The 15,651-nt window shown below is 38.9% G+C and overlaps 2 protein-coding genes across 11 annotated transcripts in view; both read left to right on the top strand.

Moving 5' to 3' along the window:
* The window catches only part of LOC136257997 (uncharacterized), a 35,262-nt gene extending 29,384 nt beyond the window's left edge, over positions 1-5,878 (top strand). For 4 of the 9 annotated variants that reach the window (XR_010702495.1, XR_010702494.1, XR_010702493.1 and 1 more), the window contains one exon: positions 5,641-5,704. Coding sequence is in view for 2 of the 9 variants with exons in the window: in XM_066051297.1 (XP_065907369.1) it covers positions 5,641-5,829 (189 nt within the window). In the remaining 7 variants the exon portion in view is untranslated. Of the gene's footprint in view, positions 1-5,640 lie in introns of all 9 variants that reach the window. The other 5 variants (XM_066051297.1, XM_066051298.1, XR_010702496.1 and 2 more) reach the window with 4 other exon arrangements.
* Positions 5,879-11,232: 5,354 nt separating this feature from the next.
* The window catches only part of LOC136257878 (uncharacterized), a 53,385-nt gene continuing 48,966 nt past the window's right edge, over positions 11,233-15,651 (top strand). For both annotated transcript variants that reach the window (XM_066051196.1, XM_066051195.1), the window contains exon 1: positions 11,233-11,379. In XM_066051196.1, the coding sequence (XP_065907268.1) occupies positions 11,356-11,379 (24 nt within the window). In that variant the 5' untranslated portion in view covers positions 11,233-11,355. The remainder of the gene's footprint in view (positions 11,380-15,651) is intronic.

The following is a 15,651-nucleotide window of genomic DNA, read 5'->3' as shown; positions in this document are numbered from 1 at the left end:
GTGAGCTGGGACTTCACAGAGAGCTCACCAATAGTGTTCTCAGTCAATTTGGAGTGATTTGAGGGCCATGGAGGGCCATGGAGAGCCCAAACTTGGCCTCTGGATTCCATTCGTCTTCTTACTTCATTTTATACCCCTATATTAAGCCCACCCACCACCCCCCACCTTTCACCCCTATTACTACCACCTTTGATATTATTACCCGCTCGAAAAAAGCTGCCCAAAACAGGGCAAATTTTGGGTATCAGAAATTTATACACCCACTCAGTGATAGCTAGTAAATAGATGAATAATCGGTGCAAATTTTGTTTGCACAGCTGTAGGCACTGGGAAGTTATTACACAATGATTACTTAATATTGCCATATCTCCTAACGAAGCTTTGTGCGTCGAAGCCTCGTTTTGTCAAATTCAGTCACAATTTAAAATGAAGTAGGGATCTATGCAATAAAAATTAGTGAAACAAGCAATGAATGGTGGTATTACAGCATAGCTCAGTGGGACGTCCCTACTTTGGCATTGAACAAAATAATTGTTATAGCTAATGTGCCAAAGTAGGGACTTTCCCACCGAGCTATGCTGTAAAACCATCATTCATCTCTTGTTTCACTACTTTTTATTGTATAAATTCCTACTTCATTTCTAAATTAACAGTTTTTTTAAAACACTAGTTTTTTTTTGTTGTAGCACAGCTAGCTACAGTATAACTTGTGACTGTTCTATTAGAACAAGTACACAGAAAAATTTGGAATTTTCAACTAGAGTAGGGACCATAGTACATGGATAAAATGTAGCTGGAGTAGTGCACAATATTAAGTCACAGTAAACTCTCTAGGGTTCCTATGGATACAAATACATAAAAATAGTAAGAAGAAAATATCCTGACCACCTGGCAGACTCCTGTAAGCATTCGAGCGTTAATCGGATGGTTGCAAGTTCGAGGCTGCCCAGGTCCAGTCATGGATTTTGTCTTCTTTCTCCTTCTTTTCAAACATACTTAGTGCAGTTAATATAAACATCTTACGCCTTTATAAGGCCTTCTGGTATACAGGCTCTGCCTTTACCAGGTACTTTAATCATAATAATAATAAACAATAAGAAATGTTATATCCATATTGTGCATTTCTCTTTGTACTTGTTTGTTAACTTTTTTATGCAAATAATTATTATGACTGGTGAACCCACGTATACCGCATCTGAAATGGTGCTGCGCACCCCAGCTATATCAATTATCATCTGAAAAGTGAAGTATCTATTACACTTCGTTGTCAGCTATGTTCAACCCATTACACAGCATTTCGGATCTAGAACTGTTCAAAAAGCACCTCTGCAATCCATGCATACTGAAAGAAATGGTGCTGCGTTCCCCAGTTATCGTCTGAAAAGTGAAGTATCTATTATGCTTTGTTGTTGGGTATGTTTAACCCGTTACACAGCTGTACAAATCGAGAATTGTTAGAAAAGTACCTCTGCAATCAAAATAGCCACTATGAAAAATACGGACAATTTCCGTTATGCGAAGGGAAGCCATCACGTGCTACTGCCAAATTGACACTTTTTACTGTCAGCAAAGATGAATGGGACACAAAGGAGGACACTGGTAAGTCCATGAAGAATGCATTGTATGTACTGCGGTATGCCAAAGACACCTCTCGGGCCAAAGCGACATCGAACAGTGAAAAATCAAGCCCGTAGCCTTAGCTGTTATCGAGTTACGCTTGTCTGAAGGCATCAGTCAGTCAGTTACTTAGTCAGTTACTCAGTCAGTCAGTAGAAAATTCCTTTAAGTAAGTATTTTTTCAAAATTCTGTAGCAACTTGTTGAAAGTGTTTCGGGTTGTTCTGGAAGCTTGTATGGGCTTAGTTTTACCTAACCAATATTGCCTCATCGGTGTCGGGGAAAATTGAGGCTGGCTTTTGGGTGATGTTATTTTGTGGGCCACGCCTACTCCTTTGTGGTCCCTACTGTACAATAGTACTGTATGATATCATACATGGCTATTGTAATAGAGTGACTGTTGTATTAGAGCATCTTGCAAGGGGGTGTGCAGCTAGCTATACCAATAAGGGGTGAGGTCATTTTGTTTACTGTTAGGTAAATAGCTAGACTGTTAAGAGGTGTGGTCTTCGTACTCTGTTGCTATTAGTCCACCTAGATCTTTATTAGATGGGCGTGGTCTTGAACCTATTGTGAACGGAATCCCAATCACTAAGTTGCAGATATTTAGCTAGTATACCTCTTATAGTAACACTGGGACTGAAGTGCTTCTGCAATCTAGCTCTAAAATAACTCTGTGGTGTCTAAATATGCTGTTGAAAGAAAGTGTTGATACAGAAAATTATATAACATTTTAGCATAGAGTTACAGTGTAATGGATGGGCGTGCCATTAGGGCCGGTTCTTCTTTCTTAAAAAAATATAGAAATTAATGCCTTGATATGGTTTTGTTGGATGAAGAATAAGACAAGCAGCCTGATTGAAGATAAAAGAAAAGACAAAGAGCAGAGGGCCTACACTCATCTGAACCCCAAAGGGCACGTTGCACTGGTGAGTTTATTGTTGTGGCATAAAATGGTGGCTGTGCACTGCTTCGTTTGGCCTTTATCCGCTGCGATTGTGGTCAAACAGTCAGGCAGTCAGACTAAAATTTGAGTTAGGCGATTTTAAAAACACTATATCTGGCCACCTGTAAGTATTTTGTTATATGTAATGCTGTATTATACATTATTTGGATTAGTACTATTCCGTAAAGGTAATTTTGGCCGTGTACTGAAGATGTCTCTGATAATTTTCAATGGCGGGATTTTGGACAATGCGTGAAATGTTTGGGGCAATTCCTACTTAATTGGTACTAATGTACCATTCGATAAGATCACGTTCACCAGAGTCTATACTTCCATTGTACTATCTGGTAATGAGCTTTGTAGCACTACTGTATGTAAAATCCTTTTTTGAAAAATTTTAAAAGTTGTTTGGAGTTTGATATAAACAACAACAGGATACAGAGATTAGTAATGGGCCAGTAAGCTTACTTATAGAATACAAACACTTAGCAGTGGTGAATTTCAGCAGCAAACATACATGTAATAATAGTGATTGTTGCTGTGTACTGTATAGAGTACAGGATTTATAAGTATCGATACATTGACCCAATATTATGATACTAAAATATATTGCGATATGATACTATAATTGTAATTATGTCTTGTAAAAGACTGACAGAATATCTTCTCTAATCTAACTCTGTGGCAATACTAACTCAATAATTTGGTTATAAACATGCAGGCATCTGCACTTCAATCTGTGACCAGGCCTGCAAAAATAGGACATGTGGACACATGAAATTTGCCTACTTTTTCATCGTTTCACGATTCATAACTTTTAATGTCATTACTCTATGGCCACACAAAATTTTACTCCTTATTAACCATTTCATTGGCTTTGTAATACAGTTACAGAATGCAGATATTCTCTTTGAGTAGTGAGATATGACCTGTTATGTGTGTGGTGTAGTCTGTGCCCACATGCCCTATTTTCACAGACCCAGTCACATATTTTGAAGCATTATACTGAACACAGCCATCTACGTAATGTTCAGGTTGATAAACTTGATATATTGCAAAACACAAAGTATCGATATATTAAAAATCATATCAATACCTGTATTACTCTCTTGTGTATTGTGGTACAGCGATGTATCGATATATCTACTATGTAGTGTTGCACCGATATCCAAATTAGCCAATTATTCCGATAACCGATATTAAGCAACAGAATTAGCCGATACCGATAACCAATCTGATATACACTAATAACACTAACACTCATCCTCATCATATTAGTGACATAACCATTGATATACAGCTCATTCTAGGCTAAAATGTAAAGTTAGATGTATACCACAAGTAAAAGTTACTCATGGTAAACAGGTTTTAAGTACATTTTACTACTGCTATACAGTTGAGACAAGTGGCTGGTACTACATAGAAACCTAAAAACCTCAGTTTATTGTTGGGCATGGCCTAAACCCTGACAGTTTATTATGGGCATGGCTTGTAGTCACTGCTAAACCATTAACACATAACTTAATTAAAATGCCAAATAACTTATGTCTAGCCTCCCCCACATCATTATACTACACAGCGCAGTAGAGATTAACACCGGCGGCCTGATACCGATTATTGAACCGATTATCGGTGCAACACCACTACTATGTACAACACTTTGATGTCATTGACTTTAACGGGTGCTTTGATGAACAAGAATTCGAACAGACTACTGCATAGATCATGTGTAAACCAAAGGCCCATAAACTTAATTATACAACCAAGTACTAAGAATAATACGAAACGCGGTTAAAATTACGTCATAAATAAATAGATAAATAATTAAATAATTAATAATTAATGTTTGACAAAACTACGAGGCCTAGAGACATGAACTAACCGGGGATAGATTCGCCTATGAATGAAGGCACAAACGTATAATCGTCGTTCCTGTTTGTGCTGATGACCTGACCATACGTGTAATTCTATATAACGCCCAGTACCACACCCCCCAGCGAAGAAGATTAGTGATGCCCGTGCAGGAGAGCCAGAAGCCACTTGTGTAAACAAGAAGATTACAAGTAAGTTTTTATGTTTGTAATATCTCAAGTCTCCATGCCAGCTGCCAGTGGATTCATTCACGTAAATAAACAATACAAGAAAACATTAAACTGACATATGCCACGCTCTTTACAATAAGCTTACAGTTACATATAAAATACAAGTAAACAATTTTGTCTTGTGCAGCTGGCATGGCGAACTTTCTTTGTGTTGGTGTCAGGCAATTCAATACGTGCTTAATCTTTCAGTTTTGCCTTCACCTGGCGTAGCTACTAGGCTCTAGTGGCTTGGCTGTCTTCCTTTATCTGGTTCATCTGGCTTGCATACGCCTACAGCATTGTGTAGCTATCTCCTGCAAGTTGTGTATGCATAACTATAGTGTGTCACCCATCACTGTGCCATTGCTACATCACTGATGAACCTTACTTAGCTCTATCTAGTTGATGTTGATATGCATTGCTGTATATTGGCTAATAATTTTTATTTGCATGGTGATGTTGCCTATAATGTATTGCTGCATACAATACTGCAATAATGTATAGTTCTCTCCTGTATGTTTTGTATACATATACTTTGTACACATCACTGTGCCATTTATACCACACCAATGATGTACTGGCACTTAGCTACTGGTGGCCTTTAGTTACGATGCCACTATTGTGTTATATCTGTCACTACTGTGACATATTGAGTTGATTTGGGGATAATGCATTCACCACCTAATAGCCTCACCGGGGGGCTGTCACGTTGGTGTATGTACTTGGTTGTATGTGACGCGGTCCTAGTAATAACAATGATAATAATAATCAATTAGTGACTGTTGTCCTTGCCACATTAATGATTTTTGTACTATTGGTGGCTAAATGCAACTTTTAAGCACTTATTATAAAGCTAGTAACTAGTGTGAGCTATGTTAGCGCCCGTGTTACTATTTTGTGTATTGGAGGATCAGAAACTAACAAATAATTTTTGTGTGGCCTAAATTTAATATATGTCTATAGTACCACAGCATCTTATCAGTACATCTCTTAACAGGCTGGTGAACCACAGAAGATTCCTCCACTGGATGCAGTGACGGTGTTAGGAGTACAGGGTACCCCTAGTAAGGCCTACCTCAATGATGACATCATATCACACTTCTTATTCAACACTTCTAATCATGTGATGTTACTAAGTGATGTTAACGCTGACCTCACTGATAACTTCAAGATCACATGGGATTGATAATGTCATCACTAATATTATTACAGTTCAGGAATTTAATATTATCTGATATCACTGAATGTGTCATCTTATTGTGTGGCCAACTTCAGGTCTAGCTCTCATATATCATTTTAGCATCTACACTCTGTGGTCACCCTTGTTTTGTCCTTGGGTGTGTAGTGACATGAAAATCACAATGTAGTTTTTAGCTAAATCACTTCTTCTGCACTTATAAAGTTCACTGGTATAAAATATCTTGTTTTATATTCATTCATCACACTTTGTGGAACAAAACAACTTCAGGTCTAGTTCTCATAAATGTGACCCAGTCTGGGAAAATTGGGCTTATCGCCTATTTAAAAGTATTAAGAAACACCGGTTTTAAGTATTTAGTGTGTTGTAGCTCGTCAATGGTTGAAGCTATGTGTACCAAATTTTCACACGTTTTACACCAATTCCTTACCTTCCACAGCATCCACTATGCAAGTAGCCAACAACTAAGTTTCCCGCCATTATAGGTAGTTCTTAAACCGAGGTCGACTGTATCAGGCGAGCTGCAAAATGGGCGGGAGGCAGGGCCTGAAAGGAGGGAAATATGGTGTTCAAAAATTGAAAAGGAAGGCGTAGGGATGAATTAGGCCAAGTTTTGGGCCACTGAGGTCTCAAAATTGGCTAAAATGAAAGGAAATTCACAGCAGAGGTACTTATTCAACACCACAAAGCTGTACAGCCACATACAGTCATCCCCAGGCTGACCAGAGCTCCATTAAGGCCCCACACCGCACATACGGATCGCCACAGGGCTTGGGAAAAGCAGCCAGCAAAGCCAGACCACTCAAGTCTAACTGATTTTGATTGTGGAATTAGATAGTTTATTCATGTAGCTTTGTGTCCTGGGTGAAAAATCAAATCTGCTAACATTGGTGATAAGACCGGTTTTCTCAGACTGGGTCACGTATCAGTTTAGCATCTACACTCTGTGGTCACCCTTGTTTTGTCCTTGGGTGTGTAACGACATGAAAATCACAATGTAGTTTTTAGCTAAATCTCTTCTGCACCTATAAAGTTCACTGGTGTAAAATATCTTGTTTATATTCATTCATCACACTTGATGGAACAAAACATACCATTGTGATGGGTTAATTAGTCTAAAAACAGCTAATCTATAGACTCTCTTTGAGGGTCTGGCATCCTAGACTACTGTATTATAAGTATCTAGGGTTAAGGAGTATACACATAATTGTTAATTAAGTGACCATGCATGTTCTCCAATAACTTATAAAGTCTCCTATTAATGGGACTGTTTGTCTCATCATACAGAACAGTAAATGTTTCCTTAGATAGTTTGTTGCTAACAACAGAGCAAATGTAACTAACACTGACCTCCAACAGTAACTTATTATTGTACTTCATTATAATAAACTTAACTAAAGTCTAAACTATTATGTTTCCATGGTTAACTGCTAAGAGCGGAACGGAACAGAGCAGACACACGTTCCCCCCCAGTGCATCAACTATAGTATTTCTTGGTGGCCATGGGCGTCCTGGAACGGCTAGATCTGTACGGGAAGTTCTATAGACTACATTCAATTCTAAATCTATAGCTATCAGGTCTGCAAAGCTATAGCATAAAAACTAGTAGTCGCAGTATTATGTCTGTTTTATTACAGTACTAATAAACTTAAAGGTTGTCTCTCAACTTGGACCAGTCCCCAAGTCTCAACTATGTATGTAGCTATACAGCATGTCTAATTTAACCTTGCTACATAGGTTGATGCCACAGTGAAAAAAATTCTTACAGGAAGCAAGAATACTGATAACAGTTGAACAGCAAAAATTGAATACAATTAACTATGGTGATAACACCAACATTATCGAGTAAAATAAGTGACAAAGTATTAGCATATACAGTAAATTAACACAATTATTAAATTAAAAGCAGTACAGCAAATCAATGGTACAATGATAGACTACACTGTAACAATTACTAAACACTAATTAGTTTCAACACAGCCTTGACAACTCCAGCGTACATTCTTTGTCTAAGGTGCTTCAACAGAAACTGGAGAAATGCATACATCCCCATGGTACCATTCTGAACACTCCAAACAGCATATCATTGGAGGTCAACGTGGCATGCCAGGCATCCAGTAAGCCTTTGCTTGTTCAGTTTATTTTATTTTCAGATTTTTCTTCTTTTGCCTCTGATTGGTAACATAGAAAAACATTGTTGTTCAATACAAGATGAGAGATGGCTACACATCTTATAGGGTAGCCAAATACTAATGTACCAGGGTTTTCACCTAAACACAGGAGCACTGCATATGCAATGCTGAACAAACCACAATCATTACATCTAGTCTGTTTATGAACATCTACAAAGTTCAGGGTAAATTCTGATTTTGTTGGTGTGCAGTAAACAGGCCACTTGCATTAGTTGTCATAAGAAAACATACTATCAAAAACCAACGCATCTTTTCTGGTTGAGTTACTAATTGTCACCCAGTGATTTCTGTTGCTGTCAAGTATAACTTGAGTGAAAGCACTTTCAACAATCAAACAACTCAATAGCCAACATCTTGAAATTTTGTTTGAACTACTTGTTCAATATTATATTGGTTTATAGCATTGATAGTTGCAACATTAATCCAATCACCCGACAATACCACAGCTTTGTCCACATACATGAAGTGTAATTCATCAATCCAGGAATGGGTGTCTTCATCTTTGGACGATTCTCTGTATGTATCAGCAGTCTTTTATTTTGCAGGAGGATGCTGCTTCTTTTCACTGAGTCGTATACTTTTGATCAAGTTTTTGGAAGCTTCATTGACAGGTTGACTCGATGGAGAGCTATCCAAAAGGAGTGATCCACTGTGTGATGAGTCTTCCTCACTGCACACTAGATGATCTGCATGTTGGAGCAAACATATTAACTGTTAACATAATGATATTAACTACAAAACAAGTAAGGAAATATTAATCCTTTTTTTCCCACTAAAAAATAAACATGTATGGTTAATTGTTAGTAGCAGAGCCCATATTAAAATTAGCTCTAAATAGAGTAGAAACCTGGTCAGCATGTTCTATATAATTTCATTGGTGTGAACCAAGCAGTCAAAGAAAAGTATTATATTGAGAGAGAAAGTGGCAAAATGAGTGCTACCATTAGATGTTTGTATATCACTACCACAAGTGACACTGCAGTGCATCAAAAAACTACTATCAATGCTATTCTTGTCCAGAAAGTAAGCAATGATATTTGGTTGTTGGCCTTGCCATTTTTTTCCTATCTAGTAAACAACTACAGGCTACCAACACTTCGGTAACTCCACCACAGGCTTAGCAAACCCATGCAGATATCAAAGAAAGAGATTTGATAAAATTTTAGCTTAACTTTCAGCCATTAAAATTATCACCACTAGTGTTCATTTTGCTCAATTGATGGTAAATCCATTCTCAAGTTAGCATTAGGTTTACAGGTAAGGAGGCTCAAGGAGCCTGTAAAGCCTGATCTTTACAAAGTTGTTGCATTTAAGAAGATTATAAATTGTAGCTAGGTTTGGAGCAGTCAGGCTGTTCCGCTGAGAGACAATATGTCAAACAAACACACACTCACCTCTTTTACTGATTCTTGTCCACTCACGTAAGTTTTCAAATTCTGTGTTAGGGCCATACGTATTGCAACATACAGCAGTACTAAATTTCTCTTTCATAAACCAAGTCAAAAGTTCAGTTTTCAACTGAGTGGCCTTTGTTTATAAAACTCTGAATCTCTTATCAAAATCACGGAGATCTGCTCTAGTACCTAAAATGTAATTCTCAGTCCTTCTTAGCTCTGGTCTACCACACTGGTTCTGCCGTCCAGGTTGTTTTCTACTCTGGTTCTGTCATCCAGGTCGTCTTCCACTCTGGTTCTGCCTTCAGAATTGCCTTCCATTCTGGTTCTTTCTGCTATAAGCACTTTCTATAACTACAGCAAAGACTGAATTCACCACAAAAGGACTTATTTGCATTCGTCACCAACTCACCTTCTTCATCTTGTGTTCCCTCGTGTTGTCACCTCTGTGACAGTTGCAGGTCACGTGATAAAATTTCACATTAGCATAATTCGAGGCATAACTATAGCCGAAAGGCTAGTTATCGGCTACAAGAAACAGCCGGCTCGTTTTGTTTGTCACAAAAGTAACATAGTATAGTGTTTGAAAGTGATTTAGAGGATATATCTAGGCACTTTAGGCATTCCGCTCCAGAGAATAAAGCCACGGAATATGCCATTCCGTTCCGTGCTGTTCCGTGGAATAATGGTAACCCATGTCATGTCAGTAGATTTTTCCCTTACTTTGGCCCCTTTTCTGTTACACCTTATCAGTCAGTCAGTAAGTGAAGTCATTAGGTCTAAGTCCCTGAAATTAGGTTTGGTAATCCTAAGGCTGCAGCACATGTTGCTGTCAGACATAATAATAAAATTCGATTTTTCACCCAGGACATGAAGCTACATGAATAAACTGTCTAATTCCACAAAATCAGCTAGACTTGAATGGTATGGTTTTGCTGGCTGCTTTTCCCAAGCCCATGGCGATCTGTACGTGTGGTGTGGGGCCTTAATGCACCTATCAATGTATTGCCCCACTACCCCCCCCTCGGGCATATATGGGGCTATAGTGGGGATTTGACACAGCCGAATGTCAAATGCCCCATAGTAGGGCAAACCTATCGTGTCAAATCCCCACCGTTGGCCCCAGTTGCAACGCGGGATTTACTCAGGATTTGACATAGCGAAGGAAGTTACAACAAAAAAATATTTGGGTGCTTACTGAACGATCGTCAAATGCCCCATAGTGGGGCAGCAGTTTCGTGTCTATTCCCCCTGTAAAGCCCCACTTACGCCCAAAGGGGGGGGCGATACATTGATAGGTGCATAATGGAGCTCTGGTCAGCCTGGGGATGACTGTATGTGGCTGAACAGCTCTGTGGTGTTGAATAAGTACCTCTGCTGTGAATTTCCTTTCATTTAAGCCAATTTTGAGACCTCAATGGCCCAAAACTGGGCCTTATTCATCCTTACGCCTTCCTTTTCAATTTTTGAATACCATCTTGTCCGCCTTCCAGGGCCCCCGCTTCCCACCCATTTTGCAGCAAACCTGATACAGTCAACCTCGGTTTTAAAACTATCTAAAATGGCGGGAAACTTAGTTGTTGGCTACTTGTACAGTGGATGCTCTGGAAGGTAAGGAATTGGTGTAAAACGTGTGAAAATTTGGTACACATAGCTTCAGTCATTGGCGAGCTACAACACACTAAATACTTAAAACCGGTATTTCTCAATACTTTTAAATAGGCCGGTTTTCCCAGACTGGGTCACATTTATGCAAACTTTGTTTGGCGCCGTCCGCCCCCTTGCAAAAGTAAGGGCGGGCGGCTCCATACTAATAACTTTTAGATCATTCTTACCACATCCGGTGTAGAACAAGGTGCACTTTATGCTTAGTACAACATCCCTGGAATGAACATTTCAACTGATCAGTGTTTGTGCCGTAGTCTGTAATGGCAGAGAGAAACGATAAAAAGGTACTGTTTATATAGATAACTACGTGTAGTAATTACATTGTGAGTGTCGTGAGTAGCCGACCTACGGTATAGTACCGACAACTTACTAATCGGAAACGCCCACAGTGTTAGACTGATAACCTCGTCGTACGCCGGCGTTGCACTGAGCCTCGAACTCAGTACTTTTTTATTGTCTTTTCCAGTTGTCCATCACGTGCCATTCTTGTGTACTGGGCCCTTGGGGCTGGTAGGCAAGGGCAGTCCATCCATAGATACTATAGCCTTACTAATCCCGGGTAAGGTTATAGTATCTATGGTCCATCCATAGATACTATAGCCTTACCCGGGATTAGAAACCGCCACATTAACACTATTCAGTGCTGGTCACTGTAAAGCACCAATACAATACAATACAATCACTTCGCACCCGCTAGGCGCTCGCCGGCCTTCAGATTATTGTTTTATTTATTTATTATTTATTTATTGCTTTATGGTGTAAACACACCAAAGGTCTGTTGGTAACATGTACCAACAGCCGCGAAAGTACATTACATTACATTACTTATTTACCTACTTACTTACTTACTTATATACACACATACATACAGATTCTACAAGTAGTTCAGGTTTGAGGTGGGTGGACGTGACTGGTGGCATCTTGAGCAAGGACAGAGATAGTGCAATGAGCAATTGTTGTTATCTTCAAAGTTAGTTATGAAATGATCCCAGAGAAAAGTTTTTAGTTTTGATTTTAGCAGAGGAAACGTTAGATCCAAGTTAAGGATAGGCATGGCATTCCAGAGAGTTGGTAATCTATGGAAATAAGAATGTCTAGATACGTTATTTAAATGATGAGGGATGATCAATTTGTTGCTGGTGCCGGATCTAGTATTAGCTGAGCTGAAGTTGATATGATCGTGAATATTGAACTGTTTAGATTGTACCTTGATTGATTTGATTGCAAATAATATATCTTGTAACTCGAACAAGTACATCAGAGGAAGGATCCTTAGTTTTACTAGACGGGTTTTGTAACTACTGGTGTAATCATTTAATAGATACTTAGTGGCACGGCGCTGGATTTGCTCGAGAGTTAAAATGTCTTTCATCAGGTGTGGACGCCATAGTTGGGTGCAATAGAGCAGTTGAGATCGAACCATTGAAATATATAATGTGACCAATGTAGAAGTAGAATGGGTAGAAGCAATAGTACGACGTATTAGTCCCAATACCTTGTATGCACGAGCAGAGATTGATTTGTAGTGTTTGTCCCAACTTAGATTCTCAGATAATATGAGCCCTAAGTCCTTGTGTGAGTCATTATGTGGTATAGTAATATCCGAAATGGTGTAAGTGGTTTCAAACTTGCATTTAAATGATAAATGTACGAATTTTTTTAGATTAAAATTCAGATCTGTCTCTCTGGACCAAGTAAATAAAGCGATGATATCTTCTTGCAGAGCGATGTAGTCAGATGTAGTACAGATGTGCATGAAACACTTGGTATCATCGGCAAATTTTAGGAGTTGGCTTTGGTGTATATATGATGTCATGTCATTTATATAAATTAGAAATAGCACGGGGCCAAGTATGCTGCCCTGGGGCACACCTGAGAGAACTGGCAATAAATCGGAGTAACAGTTGTTAATGCAAACACGTTGATATCGATCAGTCAGATATTCCCTGAACCAAGCCCAGAGTGTACCAGTTATTCCAGCAGACCAAAGCTTGTTGAGCAAGATGGCATGAGATACGGTATCGAAGGCTTTACGAAGTACACCACATCAGTTTGTGAGGGGCTGTTAATTATGTAGTCTAGAAAAATTAGCATTTGTTGTAAGGTTGAACAGTTTTTAGTGAAACCAAACTGAGAACAACTAATATATTTACTAATGTGAGTGATTATTTTGTTGTAGATTAGTCTTTCAAGAACTTTAGATGTGTTGGATAGGAGCGAGATGGGACGATAATTTCTTACAGAACAATGGTCGCCAGCTTTGAAGATAGGTATTACTTTGTGAATTTTCCAGCTAGAAGGTAAGGTGGCATGACGTAGTGACATGGAAAACAGATGATGTAGTGGCTCACACAGAGGTCCAGCACAGCTGTGAAGTACTTTAGGAGCAATTCTGTCAATGCCGCAAGATTTCTTAACATCTAATGAAATGAGAGCTTCAAAAACATCAGTGACAGTAATAGTTATGGAGTTTAAGGATTCATGTGTGGCTGGGTAATTGTCATGGTTTGCTGGTGAAGATGAATTGTGAAAAACAGAGTGGAAGTATTGATTAAACAAATTGGCCTTGCTGGAGTCAGTGCTAGCAGATGAAGAGTCAAAGTTCATGATAGGAGGATTAGTATTAGACTTAGTGATAGATTTTAGATATTTAAATATTTTGTTGTTGTTAGTTGGGGCAAAATTGTTTATGTGGTGAAATTCATAGTTCTGTTTGGCTGCTTTATTTTGTCTTGAAGAGAGTTCTCAAGGGAGTCAATGATATGGGAAATGTGATATGTTGGGTGCCGCTTATTTCTACGTCGAAGAGTTCTGAGACGTTTGATGCAGTGCCTTATTTCTGAATTGAACCATATGGGGTGTCGGTCTGAATGAACTTTATTTACAGGAATGAACAGTTCCATGGCTGTAATTATCTGATATTCAACAATGTGCCATATATACTCAACGTCATCACTTGAATAGCATGATGTAAAGTCAGAGCAACATAGGTAGTCATGTAAACCTTGGTAGTCACCTTTGGAATAACCAAATGTAAAGTAAGTGGTTGGCTTAGAAGACATTGTAGTACTTGTAGACAGTGAAAAGGTAATGTTGAAGTGATCAGATGGTAGTAGTGGAGTTGAATGGATTTGTAAATTGGAAATATTGTCATCTAAATTAGTAAGAACCAGGTCTAGTATGTTGCCATGATTATGGGTAGGTATGTCGATGAGCTGACTTAAACCAGTCTGGAAAACCAGATCACAAAACTGATTGGAAGGAAGAGAATGACTTGACAATGAGTCCCAGTCTATGTCTGGAAAGTTAAAATCACCAAGAATGATTAATTGATCAGACGCATTAGATAAATTTGAGAGAAAATCGAACAGGGTTTCATAATAAGTAGCAGTACTGTTGGGGGGTACGTAAACTGTTCAAACGGTGACAGGATTAGGTAGATTCAGTATGACACATACGGCTTCCAAGTTTACAGGTGAAGTTAATTTCTGGGAGGAGATTTTGTCGTTGACTGCAATGAGGACCCCACCACCACGAGATTGACGATCGTGACGAAACAGGGTATAATTGGAGGGTAGAATTTCATTATCAAATATGCTATCGGAAAGCCAATTTTCTGTTAAGCCAATTACATCAAACCATTTAGAGTAAGCTACAGATTGGAATTTCTGGAGTTTATTTACTATACTTCTGGAATTGGTATAGAAAAAAGAGAGTCATTGAGAGGTAGGTGTGACAACTTCCATTGTAGAATTACTATTAGAAGTGTTTGATGCTTCGGATCTAGATTTAGGTACAAAGGTTGAATCAACTAGTTCACCATGTATTTGGTTTTTAACGTAAATTTTAGTGCCACGAATTTTAATGTGTTTTTTATCAGTTCCTGAACTAATCAGGCTCCAACGTTCCTTTAATAGTAGTTGCTCTCTCAGCTTTTCGTCTTTGCTCATATCCGGTTTGACTTGTGTGCCTTCGGGGATTTTGGATCTATTGTAAAGGATGGTATTTACATCAAAAGCACGAGATAATTTCACAAGTAGAGGTCTTGGCTTTGTTCTAGTTGAATCGAACTTTCCCAGTCGGAAGCAGTCTCTAATAGACTGTTCAGTGATGTCATTATTTGCTTCCTTCAAAATGTGGACACAACAATCGATATCTGACTTAGTGCGGGCACTCCTAGGAGTGCCAGTGGGATTCTCTTTGATACCATAAACCACGACATTGAATTTGCGATCTATGGGATTGTCAGGCACAGCTACATGTTTGTTGTTTGGTGAAGGAGTAGACTGTGATTTGCTGGTAGAAGATTCTGAAGTGATCAGTTGTGGCTCTGGAATGATATGTTGAGTGATACCAACAATTTCCTTGGGTTGGGGACTTTCAGCTTTCAAGTCTGTGACTTCTTTTTTGAGGCTATCTATGGCGGATGTAAGCTCATGTAGTTGCTGCTCTTGAATGGCTAGGCGACAGTGGGGACAGTGGAATGGATCATCTCCATCTTGGTAGACTTTGTAAAGTGTTTGTGAGAGACCGGCACACTGCCTGTGAATCCAGGC

The sequence above is a fragment of the Dysidea avara genome, chromosome 6, assembly GCF_963678975.1.
Source record: "Dysidea avara chromosome 6, odDysAvar1.4, whole genome shotgun sequence".
In the NCBI taxonomy this organism is placed as follows: Eukaryota; Metazoa; Porifera; class Demospongiae; order Dictyoceratida; family Dysideidae; genus Dysidea; species Dysidea avara.
This window is presented reverse-complemented; position numbering and strand designations above follow the sequence as displayed.